The sequence below is a fragment of the Calypte anna genome, chromosome 3, assembly GCF_003957555.1.
Source record: "Calypte anna isolate BGI_N300 chromosome 3, bCalAnn1_v1.p, whole genome shotgun sequence".
In the NCBI taxonomy this organism is placed as follows: Eukaryota; Metazoa; Chordata; class Aves; order Apodiformes; family Trochilidae; genus Calypte; species Calypte anna.
The window spans coordinates 60,218,799-60,235,127 of NC_044246.1; the positions used below are offsets into that span (position 1 = coordinate 60,218,799).

A 16,329-nucleotide genomic window follows, 5' to 3' on the forward strand; every position below is an offset into this window, starting at 1 on the left:
CTGTAGACACACACATACCGTATATAGCTGTGTAAACAAGTCTGCGAGGCCAGTGTAGTGAATTCCTAGTTTCAGCAGAAAAAATACACTACCTCTAAAGCATGTGCTGTATAAACACCTGCATGGAAGTCAAAAGTAGTGCATTTTAACCATTTTATGCATCAGTGCCAAGATGTACTTCTCCAACCCATAAGATATTGCCATCAGCAAGGATAAACTGAAGATGGACTGGAGTCTAAAAATACTACCTTTGTCCCTGTGCACATATACACACCCACAAACCGGGTGCCTGAGGAGTCACATCTAACAGCACAGAAAACAAAATGACTAAAAAGGCAAGCCTCATGGGCTCAGATTCCTACCTAGTCTCATGGGTAGGTGCAATTGGAAATTCAGTGTGCTGATGCCCGCTTCACAGTGGAGCATAACCAGAATTACTTCTGAAGTCCAACTGCCTATTTAAATCTTCTTTCTCAGGGCAACAAGTGGATAGGGCTTGCTGTACTTGGCCTACAGTGTGAGGACTTGGGACAGATTTATCCTTTAATTTTGGATTTCCTGGCTTTCTGGTGACTTGTTACTTTTAAACATACTTTTTCTGTCAGTGAGATTCTTAGGTTTTGTTTAATAAAATTGTATCTCCGAAAAAACCTCTTACATGGAAAATTATAAAACCTGTCTAGAGCTTCTCTCTCTCTCTGATGTTCTCCTACCATATTTAGGCATTTAAAAAAAGGCATTCTATTTACCTGGTTACATTTGCATTTTGGTATGCATGTCATACATAGTTTGGTACACATATTATTTACCCAGCTCTGAGGCCTTCAAGAAAACACAGATTTCAGGAGACCTCATGGGTTCAGGAACACATATTATCTACCATAACTGTTCCTCTGAGATTTTTGTTTGTTTGTTTGTTTCAGAGCCAATTGCATTTCTACTAATAGAGAATTTCTAGCAGAAGAAATGACATCCAAGTGACTTTTCCAGCCAGAGTACAGTGCTGAAAGAATAAAAATAAGTTTTACAGTACAATTCATCCTACAGGGTCTTTACATGAAAACATTGCTTTTTCTCTCAAGAATCCTGTGCATACATATTGCTGCATTATAGCATGGAAGTCTGACTACATATTGAAGAGTTGGAGAAAAGGGGTACATGGCAGCAGGATGTCTACATGCAAGTCTACATGCAAAAGAAGTTATCTGTTAAGATATCTATCAGATTTCAGTTTGCCTGATAAATGCATTGAATCGGTCTCTATCATTAAACACAAACATATTTCTACAGGTCAAAAGCCAAAAAGCTGGCATTCCTTGAGTTAAAGTGGAGGTCAAACAACATGACATCACTGAATATTCAATACATGAGGAGGTAGGGGAAGAATCATCCTCCTGGTAAAAAAAACCAAAACAAAACAAACAAAAAAAACCCCCAGAACTGTAACAGTTATCTGGAATGATTTAATACAAGCCACAATCCTTAAGTCTTGGGTTCAGACAAATACAAACCACAACATTTAGGTTTTGGCTGGCTGTGGTGGCATGCCGGTTTCTTCTTCTTGTCATCCTCGGGTGGACCATCAGTGAGGCTGGGAGGCAGGGATGTGCGAGGAACGTGTTGCTCAGAAATGACAGCTGCATGCAGGCAGTGGGAAAATAATAGCCACTTCTTCCACGCTTCAGACTCCGTCCGCTGTGCCAAATATTTCAGAGTAAATAGCCACTCTCTCTATTCATAGAGAGCATCTATTAGGGAAGGAACACATTACAAATACTCAGTATGATTCAGTGGTACACAGAGTCAATTTATACCCGGTAGCGTAATTATACCTTTTTTTGGTGGTACCAAAGCGCCGGGACCGCTCTCCACCGGTCATGGGCACCCCGAGGCAAGGGCCCTGCCGGCTGCCCGCTCCCTGGAGCTCGGTGGGGGCTGGGGCCGCCCCCAAATCCATTCGCTTACCGTCCCCTCTGTCCGGGGGAGGGACGAGGGGCGAGCAGGGAGGACGCGAAATAGCGGATTCCCCCGTCCGCCCCTGGCAACCACCCCGCCGCCCCCCTCACACATCCAAGCAGGACCCTCCGCTCGCCTCGAAATAACGCGCTGCTGGAGGGGCGGCCCGGGGGGGAAGAGAGGGGGGACATGTCCGAGAGTCGCTGGCAGCGGAGGTGACTCACATTTAAAAAACATCGGGATAAAAAATAAAAAGACGTGAGGGGAAGGGTGTGCGTTCGAAAGGGGGGGGGGCGCAGACGGAGGAATGCGGGAGTCAGGGGTCAGGGCCGCTTCGGGGCGGCGGCGGCGGCGCGGGGCGGGGCGGACGGCGCGGCGCGGCGCGGAGGAATGCGCGGAATGTCGCTGTTTGTCCGCGGCCCCATTCAGCCCATTGGCGAGGCCGAGCCGCCGCCGCCTATAAAGGGGCGGCCGTCCCAGCACTCAGCAGTCACTCAGCCACTCTCCTCCTGGACACGGAAGGTGCGGAGAGGAGGAGAGCGGAACCGCGCAGCACAAGAATCAGCCACTCATCCTCCGACTCGCAGCCCATCGCGACAGGACCGTCCGCGCAGCCCTGCTTTAGGAGATTCGCCCGGCGGCAAACTTTCCTCACCTCTCCTCGGCTCACCTCACCGTCTCATTCTCCGAGCAGCCCAACGCCGCGCCGTCTACAAGCCGACCAACCCCGCGGGATGGCTCCCGTCAGCTTCGCCGTAGTCCTTCTCCTCGCCCTCCTCAGCTCGGTAAGTGCTGACGCCCGCGGTGCCGCCAGCCCTTGCCCTGGTCAGCGCGGTCCCGGCGGCGGCTCTGACGCTCCCCCCTTCCCTTTCTCTCTCCCCCGCCGCTCGCAGGAGGCTCAGGGCCAGGAGTGCAATGGGCAGTGCCAGTGTGGTTCCGGGCCCAGTCCCACCTGCCCCGCCGGCGTCTCCCTGGTGCTCGACGGCTGCGGCTGCTGCCGCGTCTGTGCCAAGCAGCTGGGCGAGCTCTGCAGCGAGCGCGACCCCTGCGACCACCACAAGGGGCTCTTCTGCGACTTCGGCTCCCCCGCCAACCGCAAGATCGGCGTCTGCACCGGTGAGTGGGCTGGGGGGACAGGGACCGAGTCCCACCGGGCTCAGGGAAAGAGGGGAAGCCGGGTCTCGGCCCCACTGACCCTCCCGTCCGCCTCACCCTTCGCTTCCTGGCCCTCATAGCTCGGGACGGCGCCCCGTGCGTCTTCGGCGGCATGGTGTACCGGAGTGGAGAGTCCTTCCAGAGCAGCTGCAAGTACCAGTGCACCTGCCTGGACGGGGCAGTGGGCTGCGTGCCGCTCTGCAGCATGGACGTCCGCCTGCCAAGCCCCGACTGCCCCTACCCACGCCGGGTGAAGCTCCCTGGAAAGTGCTGTGAGGAGTGGGTCTGTGATGAGGCCAAAGAGCAGACTGCCGTGGGACCTGCTCTCGCTGGTGAGTGGGGGTCCCTCTGTAGGTGGCAGCGTGGGGGGAAGGGGCACCTTGCAGGAAGGATGGAGGTTGTGGGATGTGTTGAGGTAAGGCAGCTGGAATGCAGTGGTCAGTGGGGTCACACCACAGATAAGCAAGGCTGTATGAATTTCAAAGGAAAGGGAAGAGAGGCTTTAGCATCGAGTGAGGCCAGTGGTCTCATCCTGGTTATCTTTCCCCTGCAGCTTATAGACTGGAAGATACTTATGGTCCAGACCCAACAATGATGCGTGCCAACTGCCTGGTGCAGACAACTGAATGGAGTGCTTGCTCCAAGACCTGTGGCATGGGCATCTCAACCAGAGTCACCAACGACAATGCCTTCTGCAGACTGGAGAAACAGAGTAGACTGTGTATGGTCAGGCCTTGTGAAGCAGACCTGGAGGAGAACATCAAGGTAAATTGTCTCATCTTTATGTCTGAGCTATTAGGATGTTTTCATCCACTAGCTAAACCCTTGTCTCTTACAAAAAAAAAAAAAAAAAAAAAAAAAAAAAAAAAAACCAAAAAAAAAAAAAAAAAAAACAAAAGGAGCAGTTCTGATAGGATGTCAGTTACAAGTGGTTTACTTTGAAATTTGAGTTTTGCCCCAGTGGTGAATATTTTATGGTTAAACACCCTTAATTTCTGTCATGCTGTATAATGGCACTATGTAAGGCACTCTTGCTTAATGAAAATATAATAAGGATTAGCTTTATCTGCTTGCCCTGAGCTTGCAAACTTAGTGCTGTGTGAAAGCCTACCTTCTAAACATCTTGTGTTCACTTATATTCTCAACAGAAAGGCAAAAAGTGCATTCGCACCCCCAAAATCTCCAAGCCTGTCAAGTTTGAGCTGTCTGGCTGCACCAGTGTGAAAACCTACAGAGCTAAGTTCTGTGGTGTCTGCACTGACGGGCGCTGCTGCACACCCCACAGAACAGCCACCCTCCCTGTGGAGTTCAAGTGTCCTGACGGGGAGATCATGAAAAGGAAAATGATGTTCATCAAGACCTGCGCGTGCCACTACAACTGCCCTGGAGACAATGACATCTTTGAGTCTCTGTACTACAGAAAGATGTATGGAGACATGGCATAAAGCCAGAAGGAGACGCTAGCTAGATTCTCCACTTGAACTGATTTGCATCTCATTTTGTAAACATGATTCAATAGCACAAGGTATTTAAATCAGTTTTTTTTTAATTCAACAAAGTGTTCCATGTGACTCGAGACAATTTTTCTACTGACCCCAAATGGTGGTTTGAAGAAGAAAGTAAAATGGACAGTGGGACCACAGCAAGACACAGCTTCAGAACATGCTGTTCATGAGGTGGTGTGAAGAAGTTAAGGGAAATAGAAAGGAAAAGCAGAGTCAAGCAAAAGTTCCCTTAATGTGGTACAGCATGCTTTATCTAGTAGTGCAATTGAGGAGACCGATAGCACGTTTGCTGGTGCTGCTTTAGTGACAGCAGCAGGAATGCAAATCCTTACCCAGCAAAGTGTTAAGTAGAAGGTGTTCTGTTAGTCAGGACAGTAATGTTGCAGCTCTGACGCTCTGATTCATATGGCTTGGTCAACAAGAATCAGAATCATGTCTATTAGACTGGACAGCTTGTGGCAGTTAGTTTACCTGTACAAGCTACCTTTTATTAATATTGTAAATATTGTGTGTATATATATTTGTACAGTTATCTAAATTAATTTAAAGTTTTGTGCCTTTGTTTAATGCTTTGAAATTTCAATGATAGCCTTCTTTTTTTGGAGCAAGATAGGTAGGATTCAAAGCTTGTCTGACAATGCATTCAAAGCATGAAATAGATACTCTAGTGGAAACTGTTCAGTTAGGACTAAATGGTGAGTTGAGATAAAGATGGAGATTGTTAGTTGAGCTGCCTGTATCCTTCCTTGCAAAGCACTCATCTGGCAAAATACATTTGCTTCACTTCATTGGACAAGTGGCTTTAAGAAAAATGGCTCTTCTGTAGCTCATCAGTCTTTCCACTTGAGCATCTGTTTCTTTCTTTGACTATGGCTCTTTTTGGACAGTTTATTTGTTGAGAAGTGTGACCAAAAGTTACATGTTTGCACCTTTTTAGTTGAAAATAAAGTATTTATATTTTTTATATAAATGGCTGGGTATTTTATTTACCTGTAGTCTTCACTATTATTTTACATGTTCCTAAGAGGGCTTGGCTTTGCACTAGGTGAAAATCAAATAACGCATGGTAGTGGTTTTTGTCCAGAAGCACATAGACTCATGAATAAGCTAATGATTTAATTATTTATGGTTACTTTATTACCAGTGAAGTAACTGTAGTTTGTTACTCTTCTTAATTTAGAATGGAGGGCAGGGCCAGGCTTGCTTGGCCAAGCCACCTGGTATTACATTAGGAGGTACAGCAGGTTCCTCCATGTGTCACATGTGGTGGCTTTAAAATGAGCCAGCTACTCACCATAGTATTCAACTCCTGCTCTAACACACCATGCAATGTGCTTCATTTCATTTAAATGTTCTGTGGGTTAGCATTTCTTTTCACCTAAGGCAAGGAAAATGTTTTTAAAGTACCTGCATTGAAGTGGCTCCTGACCTGGGCCAAATCCAGAAGTCCAGAATTTGGTAAAATTATCAGTGAGATGTATCATAAAAATCACAGAACAATACAGGTTGCAAAGGGCTTCTTAAGGTCTGCCTTAACCTGGATGTAGAGTAGGGCTAACTTAAATGTGTTTTTTTTTTTTTTAAGACATTGGTAATGTATCCTAGACACAGTTCTGAGTTCAGATGGTAAATAGCTGAGTTATCTTCCTGTTTGATGACTGTCAGGCAAATCATTTTATGTGACAGCTGTGTCTGTTAAGTGTCTTTTCATACAAGCTTTTTGTAGCCCCAGAGATGTGAAGCATTGGAAGAGCTACACTTTTCATATGGTCCAAACATTTTTCTCTGATAAGTAAAAAACCTTATAAGGATAGTTGTTAGTCATGTGCCTATCCCCCTAAAGCTAAAAGAAAGCTTCAGTTCTGTGCTACAGGTCCTACATTAATAACAGACTTCTTTTTGTCCCTTTATTAAGACAAGGGGATTCTCTGAATTTAAAATTAACCTTTGCACTAGAAGCATTAGTTCTTGTTTTCAGAAAAAAACATGTTCTCTCCAACAAGAATCCTTTTCAGACAAACAAGTTCAATCTGGAATTGGCTGGTGGTGAAAGAGTGTTAGCTTACAAAAATGTCCATCCTTCCAATCCCATTGATTTCAGTAGCATTAGTGGCAAATCAGTGTACAACCAGCTTTGACTAATGATGCACAACAGAGCCCTAACTTAATGGGAAGTCAATGGAGAGTCTTGCCTGTGGCCTCACCAAGCTTTGCACTTGGCTATAAGAGCATTTCCTCTTCCTCTAAAATATATGATGAATTCTCCTGGCACAAAGGCAGCAGCTTTCTGTTTCCTGTGCGAAATATTTCTGGGTAGCCTCTGGCTCTTACACCTCCTGAGATTCTCAAGCATCTTTTCCTCTATTTTTTTTCAGGTTCTGAATATGACACAGCCATTCAGCTCACCCTGGAAACACTTCAAATGCTCATAAAACCACAAGAACTGCTTGTCTGAATGCTACTGTGGCTTCACCCCAAAATAACAAGAGAACTGTCATTTCTGCTTCTAGCAAGGACAGGACATACATGGACTTCATTCACAGCCATCACTATAGAAGTTCTCAGGATCAGAAGAAGAGAAAGAAGCACAATATACCTGGCAGGCTGGGAGCAGTGTCCTTAAGAGATGGGGTGGTTGTGATGCTGCTCAAGCCCATTCATTTATAACTCTGCTCTGTGTTCTTTTACAAAATTATACCAGACCCTGTAATGAATGACCATTCCTTATAACATCAAACTCTTGAGCCTCATGATCAGCTCATGAGATTTGTGCAGGTTCTGGTCCCAGTCCTCAGTGGTATGGACCGTACCTCAGACACCTAAGCTGTTCAGTGCTGCAGCCTCCCACAGCGCTGTCAGCCATGCCTGGTATATAAGGCTGCAGGCACAGAGAACAGCAGCAGTGCTTTAGTATAGGAAGGGCCACCTGTAATTAAGACCACATCCATAAAGGGGCTCCTCCAAAGCAACTCAGGACCACCACCTGTCCTCTGCATGGCAGTGCCATGATGCAGCTGGTTTGCCAACCATCTGACACTTCTCATGCTGCTTCACAGGCCAGGGATGAAGGATGGAAGAGGCCTTATGTCAGAGTGGTTCAATGGTGGTTTGCTGTTGCCACTCTGAGTTAAAATAAGCAAGTATGCTGCATACACAACTGTGTTTAGCAAGCTGTTACTCTCTCCTGAGCATATCAGGGGTCACAGATCTCCGCTGTCACAGCATGATAATCATCTGCACTCTTTTTTTTTTTTTTTTTCTAGGAACACATGTAGTCTTCTCATAGAAGCATGCATTTTACACCATTTGATGTGTGCTGGAGCTTTGAAGGTAAGGAAATTTCAATATTTTGTTGTAAGGTCCCCTAGGGGTGTAGGTAGTCATCATGCTGTTTGTAAGACTTTCTTTCAAAGGTATCCTGAGAAAAAGAAGCCCATGTGTGGAATTTATGGCATCTTAAATGATGGTTAAAATGTGGGCCTTCCAACCATAAAGCTGTTTCTTTTTTTCATTCTTTGTGCCTAAGATGCATAGCTGTGAGGATAAAAACTTGAGTTTAAAAGTCCAAAGTCACTTACATGGGAGAGAACATTCCTTCACATTCACATTCCTTCCAATTTTGGTAGTTTGCTTTTAGATGTTTGCATCCTCAGAAAAGTCTGTTGTGTCAGTTCACTACTGTGCTTTTAAGATATTTTATTCATATGTGAAAGTCTATTAGTTCAAATTACTAACTCCTTAAAATGGATCTCCAGCAATACTAACAACCCAGTTGGTAATGGACGACTGTAAAGTCAATACTCATTTAATCATTAAACAGGAATTCAAGGTGGCTGAAGACCAGACTATCCATTAATTTGTGAAATAACTTTCAGCCATCAAAGTATTTGAGATTTTTGTACCAAAACAGTTTTGCATGGATTTGCAGCTTAGCTTTCTAACACAACACAGATGTGAACAACAGACACGGATTATAGCCCTTTCATATGAAATAGTCTCTACTCTCCAGATGGAAATTTGTCAGATTCCTCAGAGCTAAGAAACATCCAAAAGACACTAGTTAAGAAACTCTTCAAGAATGAGCCACTTTTAATGATCCATAACCACACAGGAACAAATAAGTCTTTGACCACTATCCAGTTGTTTGTCTCATAAAGATGGGGACTCAGCTGAGAAAACTAACTTTTGGACACCACTAGAAATAGTATACTGTTAACTAGATGATTTGTAGTTTTTTTCATGCAACAGCTTTTTCACACATTGCACTTGAAGAAAACACTCATACCAGTACACTGAAAAGGACATTAAATGTAAGAAGGAATAGTAATATTCTTACCTAAACATATAATAACTCAATCATTCTGACTTTGCATCCTACCACCAAAAACCTAAGTTCTTTAAAAACTGTGTTTAAATGTGGCTTTGACTGATGTTCCACTATGCCTACATATGGAAGTAATTAGCAAGGAGAAGTTGGGATGAAATACCAGTGCAAAGCTTTGCCCAAAACCCAAGAAGAATCTGAGAGAGGAAGTAGCTCAGTTAACTTATTTTTCCTCTCATTTTCCACTTTTTTCCTCCCTGCAGTTCCTTTGATTCATGCCCATAAATGGACATACCAAAAGCCACCACATTCTCACAGTGTTTTTCAGCCTTCCTGGAACCAGGAAATACCAGGAATTTCTTCAAGGAACCTGTTCCCAAACTGTACTAAAGTCCTCGACACATTTAGCATTTGAGTGGAGTTTAGAAGCATGACTAAGGTCCCATCTCCAGTGCACGACCGAGTGTTGCTCCTGCGTGGCAAACAACTTGTTGCAGTCACTGCTGCTAGTTCAGCACTTCTCTCTGCCAGTTCGAGCCCACAGCCCCAGAGCACCAAAAATGGGTCAATTCTGAAAATTCCCCCCGGAAACCTCTGGCTCTGTATTGTTGAAGCATTCCTCTGCCCCAGTCTGTTACTGGGGCAGTGCCAAATGCAGGAGTATTTATGTTTGCTTAATGGTAAGTAGCTCCAGCCCTAATAATAGTATAATAGTGTTTATGCTGTGAGGAACAAAGCATTTTACAGCCTCTCGAGCAGGACCAAAAGGTTGCTAATGTGGTACTGCAGTGTAAACACCATCCAGTGGTGCCTCCATTCATTACTCGGCCCCATTAATTGCGCCACTGAAAGAAATGCGCAATCCAAATAAACGTTTGTTGTTTTAAATTAGTCCTATTAAAAGCAGGTATTTAACAGCTTTCAGCGGCTGTGAAATACGGTTTTCCTGCTCCTGAGCTAAATGCTAAGAACTGGCTTTTCAGCCGGTTTTCAGGAGTTTAGCCAGCCTAGCTAATTGGCATCACTGCAGTCACACTTGTTTAGACCACCTGTGGCACAAAGTCCTGAGCCTGGGCAAAGGGAGGGGAACTGCATGGGACTGGGGACCTGGGAGTGCTCCCAAGAGTCTACTGGCTGGCTCCTGTGGCATCTGCTGGGCAATAAGCACTTGCAGGGGTAGAAACTGTGCAAGAAAGCGTTACCTGCTAGGCAAGTGATAAGCCAGTGCATTTGGTAAATGACTGTAGTGGACTGGAATTCAAAACAGCTGAAATACAGTTCAAGCTCTAGCCAATGTAACAACTGGGAAGGTATTAGATATAATCTCAAAATACTGTGATATGGTCTGGTGTTCATTATGCTTTCTTAATCACGTGTTTCTTAAATCACGCAATAGAAAAAAAAAAAAAAAGAAAAAAAAAGTCTTTATTCTTACCCAGAGAAGACATTTAATGTCTTCTGAGGAGAGAGCATCTCCTCATGAACTTTGTGATTTGGCACAGCACCATGCCCTGAAGGCACTTACTTTACCCCACTTCTCAGGCTTCGTTTACACAAGATGCTCCCTGCTGTTCACTGATCCAAGGACAGGTACGGCCCAGATGACCTCTGCAGCTGCCCTCCGCCATCACACAGCTCCAGCCCCAGGTGGAGAGCCTGGCAAGAGGAGAAGACTGGCAAAAGAACAGAAAACAGATCAGCTAAACAGGTGACTATCCCTCTGGTGTTCAGCATCACAGCCAACAGGAGCATAACAGAAAGATCATAGTGTGCAAAATGTGCACCTTTTCATCAGTGCATCAAGAACAAGGGAGAAATATGTTACCTGATGAAAAGCATGAGAATAGTTGAGGACTGCTACACACAGTAAAATTAAGGACTAGAAGTACACGGTCTTGCTGGAGAAATACAAATTTCCAATTTGTGCCACTCTAAGGAAAATCAGTGTTAGAGTTCATTGATCTCAGTGGAAAAGAGTATTTGTTTTCACAATTCTCAAGAATGGCCCGTATGCAAGAGAGCAAGCATGCAGAGCAATAGAAATACTAAAAATGTCACATTTCACCTTTTCCATTTATGTATATTGTTCTAATTCTAGGCTCATTCTGAAGTTTGAAAGCCCAAGGTCAATAAGTTCATCAAGCTTCAGAAATCTAAGGTCTTAGGAATTAATGAAGAAGGGCAGACCATCCTATGTTGGGAACTGCCATGAGTGTCTCTCAATGGGTTTTTCCTATCAGCATAGTAGACATAGTTGCCCAGGTGGGGAAGTCTGCTTAACTGAGGATTTTCTTCTACCTGTGACTCCAAAGAGTAAATAACATAGAAATAAAATGTTTCTTTGCTTCCATTGATCTTTCCAGCACAGTAGCCACTTTAGAAAGCACTACATAGATGAGAACATTCCCCAGCCAGTGATCCCAAATGGATCCCAGCATTGCTAATGCCAACCAGAAGCCAGCTGGGATCAATGTTGCAAGGGAAAGCAAGAACTGACTTTTTTGCTGAGTTATAGGCTCAATGGTTGTTGTTGCTATGTTGCTGCTCGTGGTTATGTCCAGTGGCAGTAACACACACACACTCTCACACAACATCCCCATTGTAGCTTTCTGTACCATGTAGTTATTCTTATGAGGATGCATTTATAATATAAATGTAACATCTTAAACAATATTCCAGTCTACGAATGTGAGTTTGCTTATCTGACCTGTTTGAAAACTGTATACAACTGGTATTTTTAGTTCTAGCTTTTCTGACTCTTGCAAGTATAAAGTAAGCATGGCAAAGTTTGGAAATACAGTCTGTCATCAGAGTGTAAGGACTCTGGGTGAAAATTTATTTTCTTTATAAAGAATTAATAGACATGCAGAAATGAAGGAAGATTCTTCTATCCATAGGAATGCCTTAATTCTATGTAGTTGAACAGCAAATCGGAGACTATTATTCCAATGTTTTCCCTGGCTTCTGTGTGGCTTTATCATGAAACAGTTTAGAAACTGTATGTGTCTGTTGCAACCACACACAGACCTACATGATGGCCCTCTACAAAAGCTCAGAGCCAAAGAAGCAATCATAATGCTAGCTGATAAAAATCTCCTTAGGGAGCCTACAAGAAAGTTGGAGAGGGACTTCTTATAAGGCCATGTAGTGATAGGACAAAGGGTAATGGCTTCAAACAGGAGAGAGCAGATTTTGGAAAGAAATTCTTCACTACAAGGGTGCTGAGACACTGGCACAGGTTACCCAGGGAGGTTGTGGCTGCCCTCTCCTTGGAAGTGTACAGGGCCAAGTGGGATGAGGATTTGAGCAACTTGGTCTAGTAGAAGATGTTCCTGCACATGGGAGGAGGGTTGGACTGGGTGATCTTTAAAGTTCTCTTCCAACCTAATACCATTCTATGATTGCATGCTGTATGGTGACTGCTGATTGTGAGAGGAAAAAATTTCTTGCTTCATATAGTTAAGAGTTTTGTATAAGATCTAAGATTTATTAGACTTCATTAAACCAGTCTTCGAATTTTTTAATTTTTTTTCTCTGTATATTAACAACAGGACAACTTGTTGGCTAGTAGGATAACACTGAAACAGCTGGTTAAAAAAAAAAAGTGCACTGGCACCTTTATTTTGTCTGGCTGCTTCTCCAAAACAAGGAGGAGGAAAAAGCCAGTCTGTCATTCTATTTCATGTGTGCATTTAGATAAAAATTGCTTTTTTTAAATGAGGCAAATTTGGAGCACGTAGTTCCTGTTACATGCTGCTCCTAATAGGTCACGTAGGGAGTGTGGCTACATATTATAATATTTAACTTAGCTAGCATTTAATATGCCCCCTGAACCAGCATCAGACTGACAACTCCTAAAAAACCAAATCCATCCCATGCTGGGTACCACACGGGCCCTGGGGAGGTCCCGGTTGGCAGACGGCTCCGCGCTGGGGGCTGCCAGGGTTCGCCCGGGCTCCCCGGGGGTGAGACCCCGGGATCTTTCTCGGCACCGCACTGACACCGTGTGGCTGCTCTGCTCCATCACCACCACCAGCCTGCCCTTAGAAATTTTGCCTCCCTGTGAAGGGGAGTTCATCGTGTTTTGTGGGGTTTTTTTAATGCTGGGTATTTCGGTTCTCACTTGACATAATTCGTGCTGCTAAAATGGAGGGTGTGAGGTAAGCACAGACTTGTCTGCAATGTCGGAAACCTTACTGTTCTCATAAAGTATCACAGTAATAGCTACGCAGGTCTGTCTGAACACCATGCATTACTTAGACATATGTTTAAATACACTCTGCATCTCGTTGTTACTTATATTAGAGATGCAGAAAATAAAAGATCCAATTTTGCAGGTCAAATCCCACTGGAACTACCTGCAAGTCACAGGATGAGATGTCACAGATCCCCTTTCTTTCCTGCTCTGGGGTGCTCCTGTGCTTTGAATTGGTATCGGGCAGCGCAAGAGGAGCACCATGCAGACACTTGCTGTGGACTTCCCAATGGCATCCATGCTGAAGGAACAGATCACATCAATATATCACAGTAATTTTCACCAGCAGGTACCTGGGGAAAAAGAAGAGAGAGTTTTATTTATTAAAGGCAGTCATTAAAAAGAGTATATTTAAAATATCTTGCTTTTTATCTTGCATGCTTTTTAAAAATGAATCAGGCTTCCAAGGGCAAAGTTTTAGGATGAGTAGAGCTTGCTTCTCCTCCCTAGGTGAATACAGATTCCTTCACAGGCATTTGGGATCTCTCAGACATCCATGAAATTATCTATTTAATTGCACCTCTTTTTCCAGTTGACTAAAATAATCCTTTGTTAGTAAGTTACATTGGTGAAAGGGAAACTCGTTTCTGTCCTGACTTCATCAATGTGCACAGACAATGAGTCGTGTCCATTTTGTGTAAGTTTGAACATTAGACTCTGAGTCTAATTCAAACCTCCTGCATGGAACTTCTGATCTAACTCCTAACTGGAGTCCTGTTTCTCTGAAATTAGTTTGGACATACAAATAGGCAAGAGTGTTGCTGTGCCTTGTCCTCTGAGTTCTCTGCTGCAGCTGCAGTGCAGAGCAGTCTGGCACATAAACATCTACATTACTTACACTCCAAATGTGGTAAAAAATGCCAGGTGTTTGTTAGGCACATATGTGTCTTTCATAAGCAAACACAAAGATTTTTAAAACAACATACTTGAATTATACCTTAATTCAACAGTAGAGCAATGGACTGGCTGTTCTTAGTCAGTCAGTACCAGAGATTCACATGAGATTTGCTTTTGTTACTCTGCTCCTTAACAACACTGTGCAACTCATCTTCTCCTTGAGGAAGGATGCTTTTTAGATATATGTTTCCTCAGCATCACCTTTCCCAGGCAAAGAACTTTTAATGAGGGGTCTTCCCAAAATTTCCAACCTTTGCCTCTAACCTCTTAACTAACCTGGCTGTAAATCCTCGGTAAGTCTTGGACCTGGTGCAGGACCCAGAGGCACAGCAGTACCACTGTGAGAAAGCTGTGGAGTCTGCAAGTCATTTTAACAGACACTCCTGGTAAGGACTTAGAGCCAGCTATTGGTTATGTCTAACACTGACATCCTCTTTCATAAGGTAATTTCTGATCTTCCCTTTTGTTTGTTTTGCCCTTTATAAATACTGAGAAGTGTCCAGTAAAACTAAAACTCTATTCCGTGTGAACAGTGAATCAGTTTCTGTAATGTGTTGACTGAATCAAAATACAGTCTTTACCATCCAATCCATTGGCTAATATTCTTTGAGAGTCCTGAGTGTTCGTTGTCATAATGTCACCCTACCTCTCCTGTTTGAATCAGGCTATTTTTGCTGCAAGATGTTCTGATACTGGGGGCAAGGGGTCTGGGGTCATTCTTTTGCTGGCTTTGGTTTTTCTGGGTTTTTTGCTGAAAGCTATGGACAACCTAGTTTATACTACCTAAGCTCCAAGATGATAAACATTTCTGCAAGATACCCCAGCACAGTTACTCCCTACAGCAATAAAGTAGCTAATACAGCATCATGATGCTTTTCTGCAGCCAGGCAGGCTTTTTTGAAGCCAGGAGTGGGAGTTACAAATGTGCATTACAATGCAGTGTAATTCGTTCCACTGGTATGCCCCATACACAGGAGATACAATAATTTATATGAATAAAACCCTTGTCAGTCACAGGAAGTCATAACCTTCTGCAAAAAAATTTTGGATTCTTTGGATCCCAGTGATTCAGTCTGACAGGGATTTTATCTCTGAAGTGTAGTGAGAGTTAGCTAATTACAAGAAAGTGAAGTATTTAATAAAAACCTTAGGAAAGTCCATTCTTTTCCAGGTGGCTTGCCTGGATTTCTACTGTCCTGGAATCATACTTCTGTAGAAAAATGTACACTGAGCAAACCAGATCTTTTCCCAGTTATCTCAGATTAGACCAGAAGAGGGCCAGATATCACAAGCAAATGCAGCTGCATTCACTATTTGTTAAAAGTCAAAGGCCTCCATATGTGATTATCAAACTTTTGAACCCCCCCTAAACAATTTTGTTTGAACATCAGAACCAAGTGTACATCATTCTTTTCTCCAGTGTAAAAGGACTAGGTACAGTTTTCACCTAATTATAGCACTATAACAGAGCACAAGTAAATTCTGTAGCAGACTGTACCATCTTATGCAGTCAGCGGGTACAATGATAAAAAAGTGTATTCATCATCCTCAAGCAGCACCCATCCTACCACTCAGAAATTCAGAATTCCAATACAGATGGCAAAGGTAAGGCCCCAGCAGCACGGTCAGATAGGGAGAGACACTTTCTCTTTCAAGCCCTAGATAAAAGCTGGTGCTGAAGTGCTGTTTTGCCTGGGTGCCATGAATGCAGCCTCATAACATCTAGACTGACTTCCAGACACTCACATGTGCCCTATGGACATGACCAAAGGGTGTATCTGCTGTCTTCTGATCAAGAGGGGTACCAGTCAGAGCTTGGAGGTGACTCAAAATTTTTCCATTCCCCTGTATTCATTTTATTTCAGCAGAGAAACTAAAAATAGGAAGTACTAAACCTACAATAAAGGGCAACACAAATTTAATACATTGTGGCTGAGGAGGAATATGATAGTTTGCTATGGCATCCTCTAAAATCCATTACCAGGCTTCCAGAATTATTGCAAATTTGTCCATGGTCTCCACAGCAGGCTTTCCTCAGACTCAAGGCCAGTGCAGTGACTCACAGCAGTTCAGTGAGGGATCTGAACTCCTGTCCAAGGGAGTCTGAGTCACAGGATGCCAAACCTGAACTGGTTTCCTGTAATACAGAGGTTTCCAAACTATGGTAGGTGTCCCACTCATGGGACACAAACCACCTCAGTCTGGTGCTCCAGCACCTCCCAGACATTGCCACAGGG

General features: G+C 43.8%; 1 protein-coding gene and 1 long non-coding RNA gene across 2 annotated transcripts; both read left to right on the forward strand.

Moving 5' to 3' along the window:
• Positions 1 to 2,434: 2,434 nt before the first annotated feature.
• CCN2 (cellular communication network factor 2) lies at positions 2,435 to 5,586 on the forward strand. Its single transcript, XM_030448099.1, has 5 exons — positions 2,435 to 2,741; positions 2,850 to 3,072; positions 3,192 to 3,443; positions 3,665 to 3,876; positions 4,260 to 5,586. The coding sequence occupies exons 1-5, from the start codon at positions 2,691 to 2,693 to the stop codon at positions 4,554 to 4,556; spliced, it is 1,035 nt and encodes a 344-aa protein (XP_030303959.1). The 5' UTR covers positions 2,435 to 2,690; the 3' UTR covers positions 4,557 to 5,586.
• A 3,631-nt stretch (positions 5,587 to 9,217) lies between these two features.
• On the forward strand, positions 9,218 to 13,493 carry LOC115598097. Its single transcript, XR_003987382.1, has 3 exons — positions 9,218 to 9,620; positions 10,483 to 10,648; positions 13,278 to 13,493. It is a non-coding gene; the product is annotated as an uncharacterized LOC115598097 (long non-coding RNA).
• The last annotated feature ends 2,836 nt before the right edge of the window (positions 13,494 to 16,329 follow it).

Excerpts from the sequence above, each read along its gene's own strand:
- CCN2 (XM_030448099.1), top strand. The coding sequence starts at position 2,691 with ATGGCTCCCGTCAGCTTCGCCGTAGTCCTTCTCCTCGCCCTCCTCAGC. Across the intron at positions 2,742-2,849 it reads TCCTCGCCCTCCTCAGCTCG|GAGGCTCAGGGCCAGGAGTG; the intron begins GTAAGTGCTGAC and ends CGCCGCTCGCAG. Across the intron at positions 3,073-3,191 it reads CAAGATCGGCGTCTGCACCG|CTCGGGACGGCGCCCCGTGC; the intron begins GTGAGTGGGCTG and ends TGGCCCTCATAG.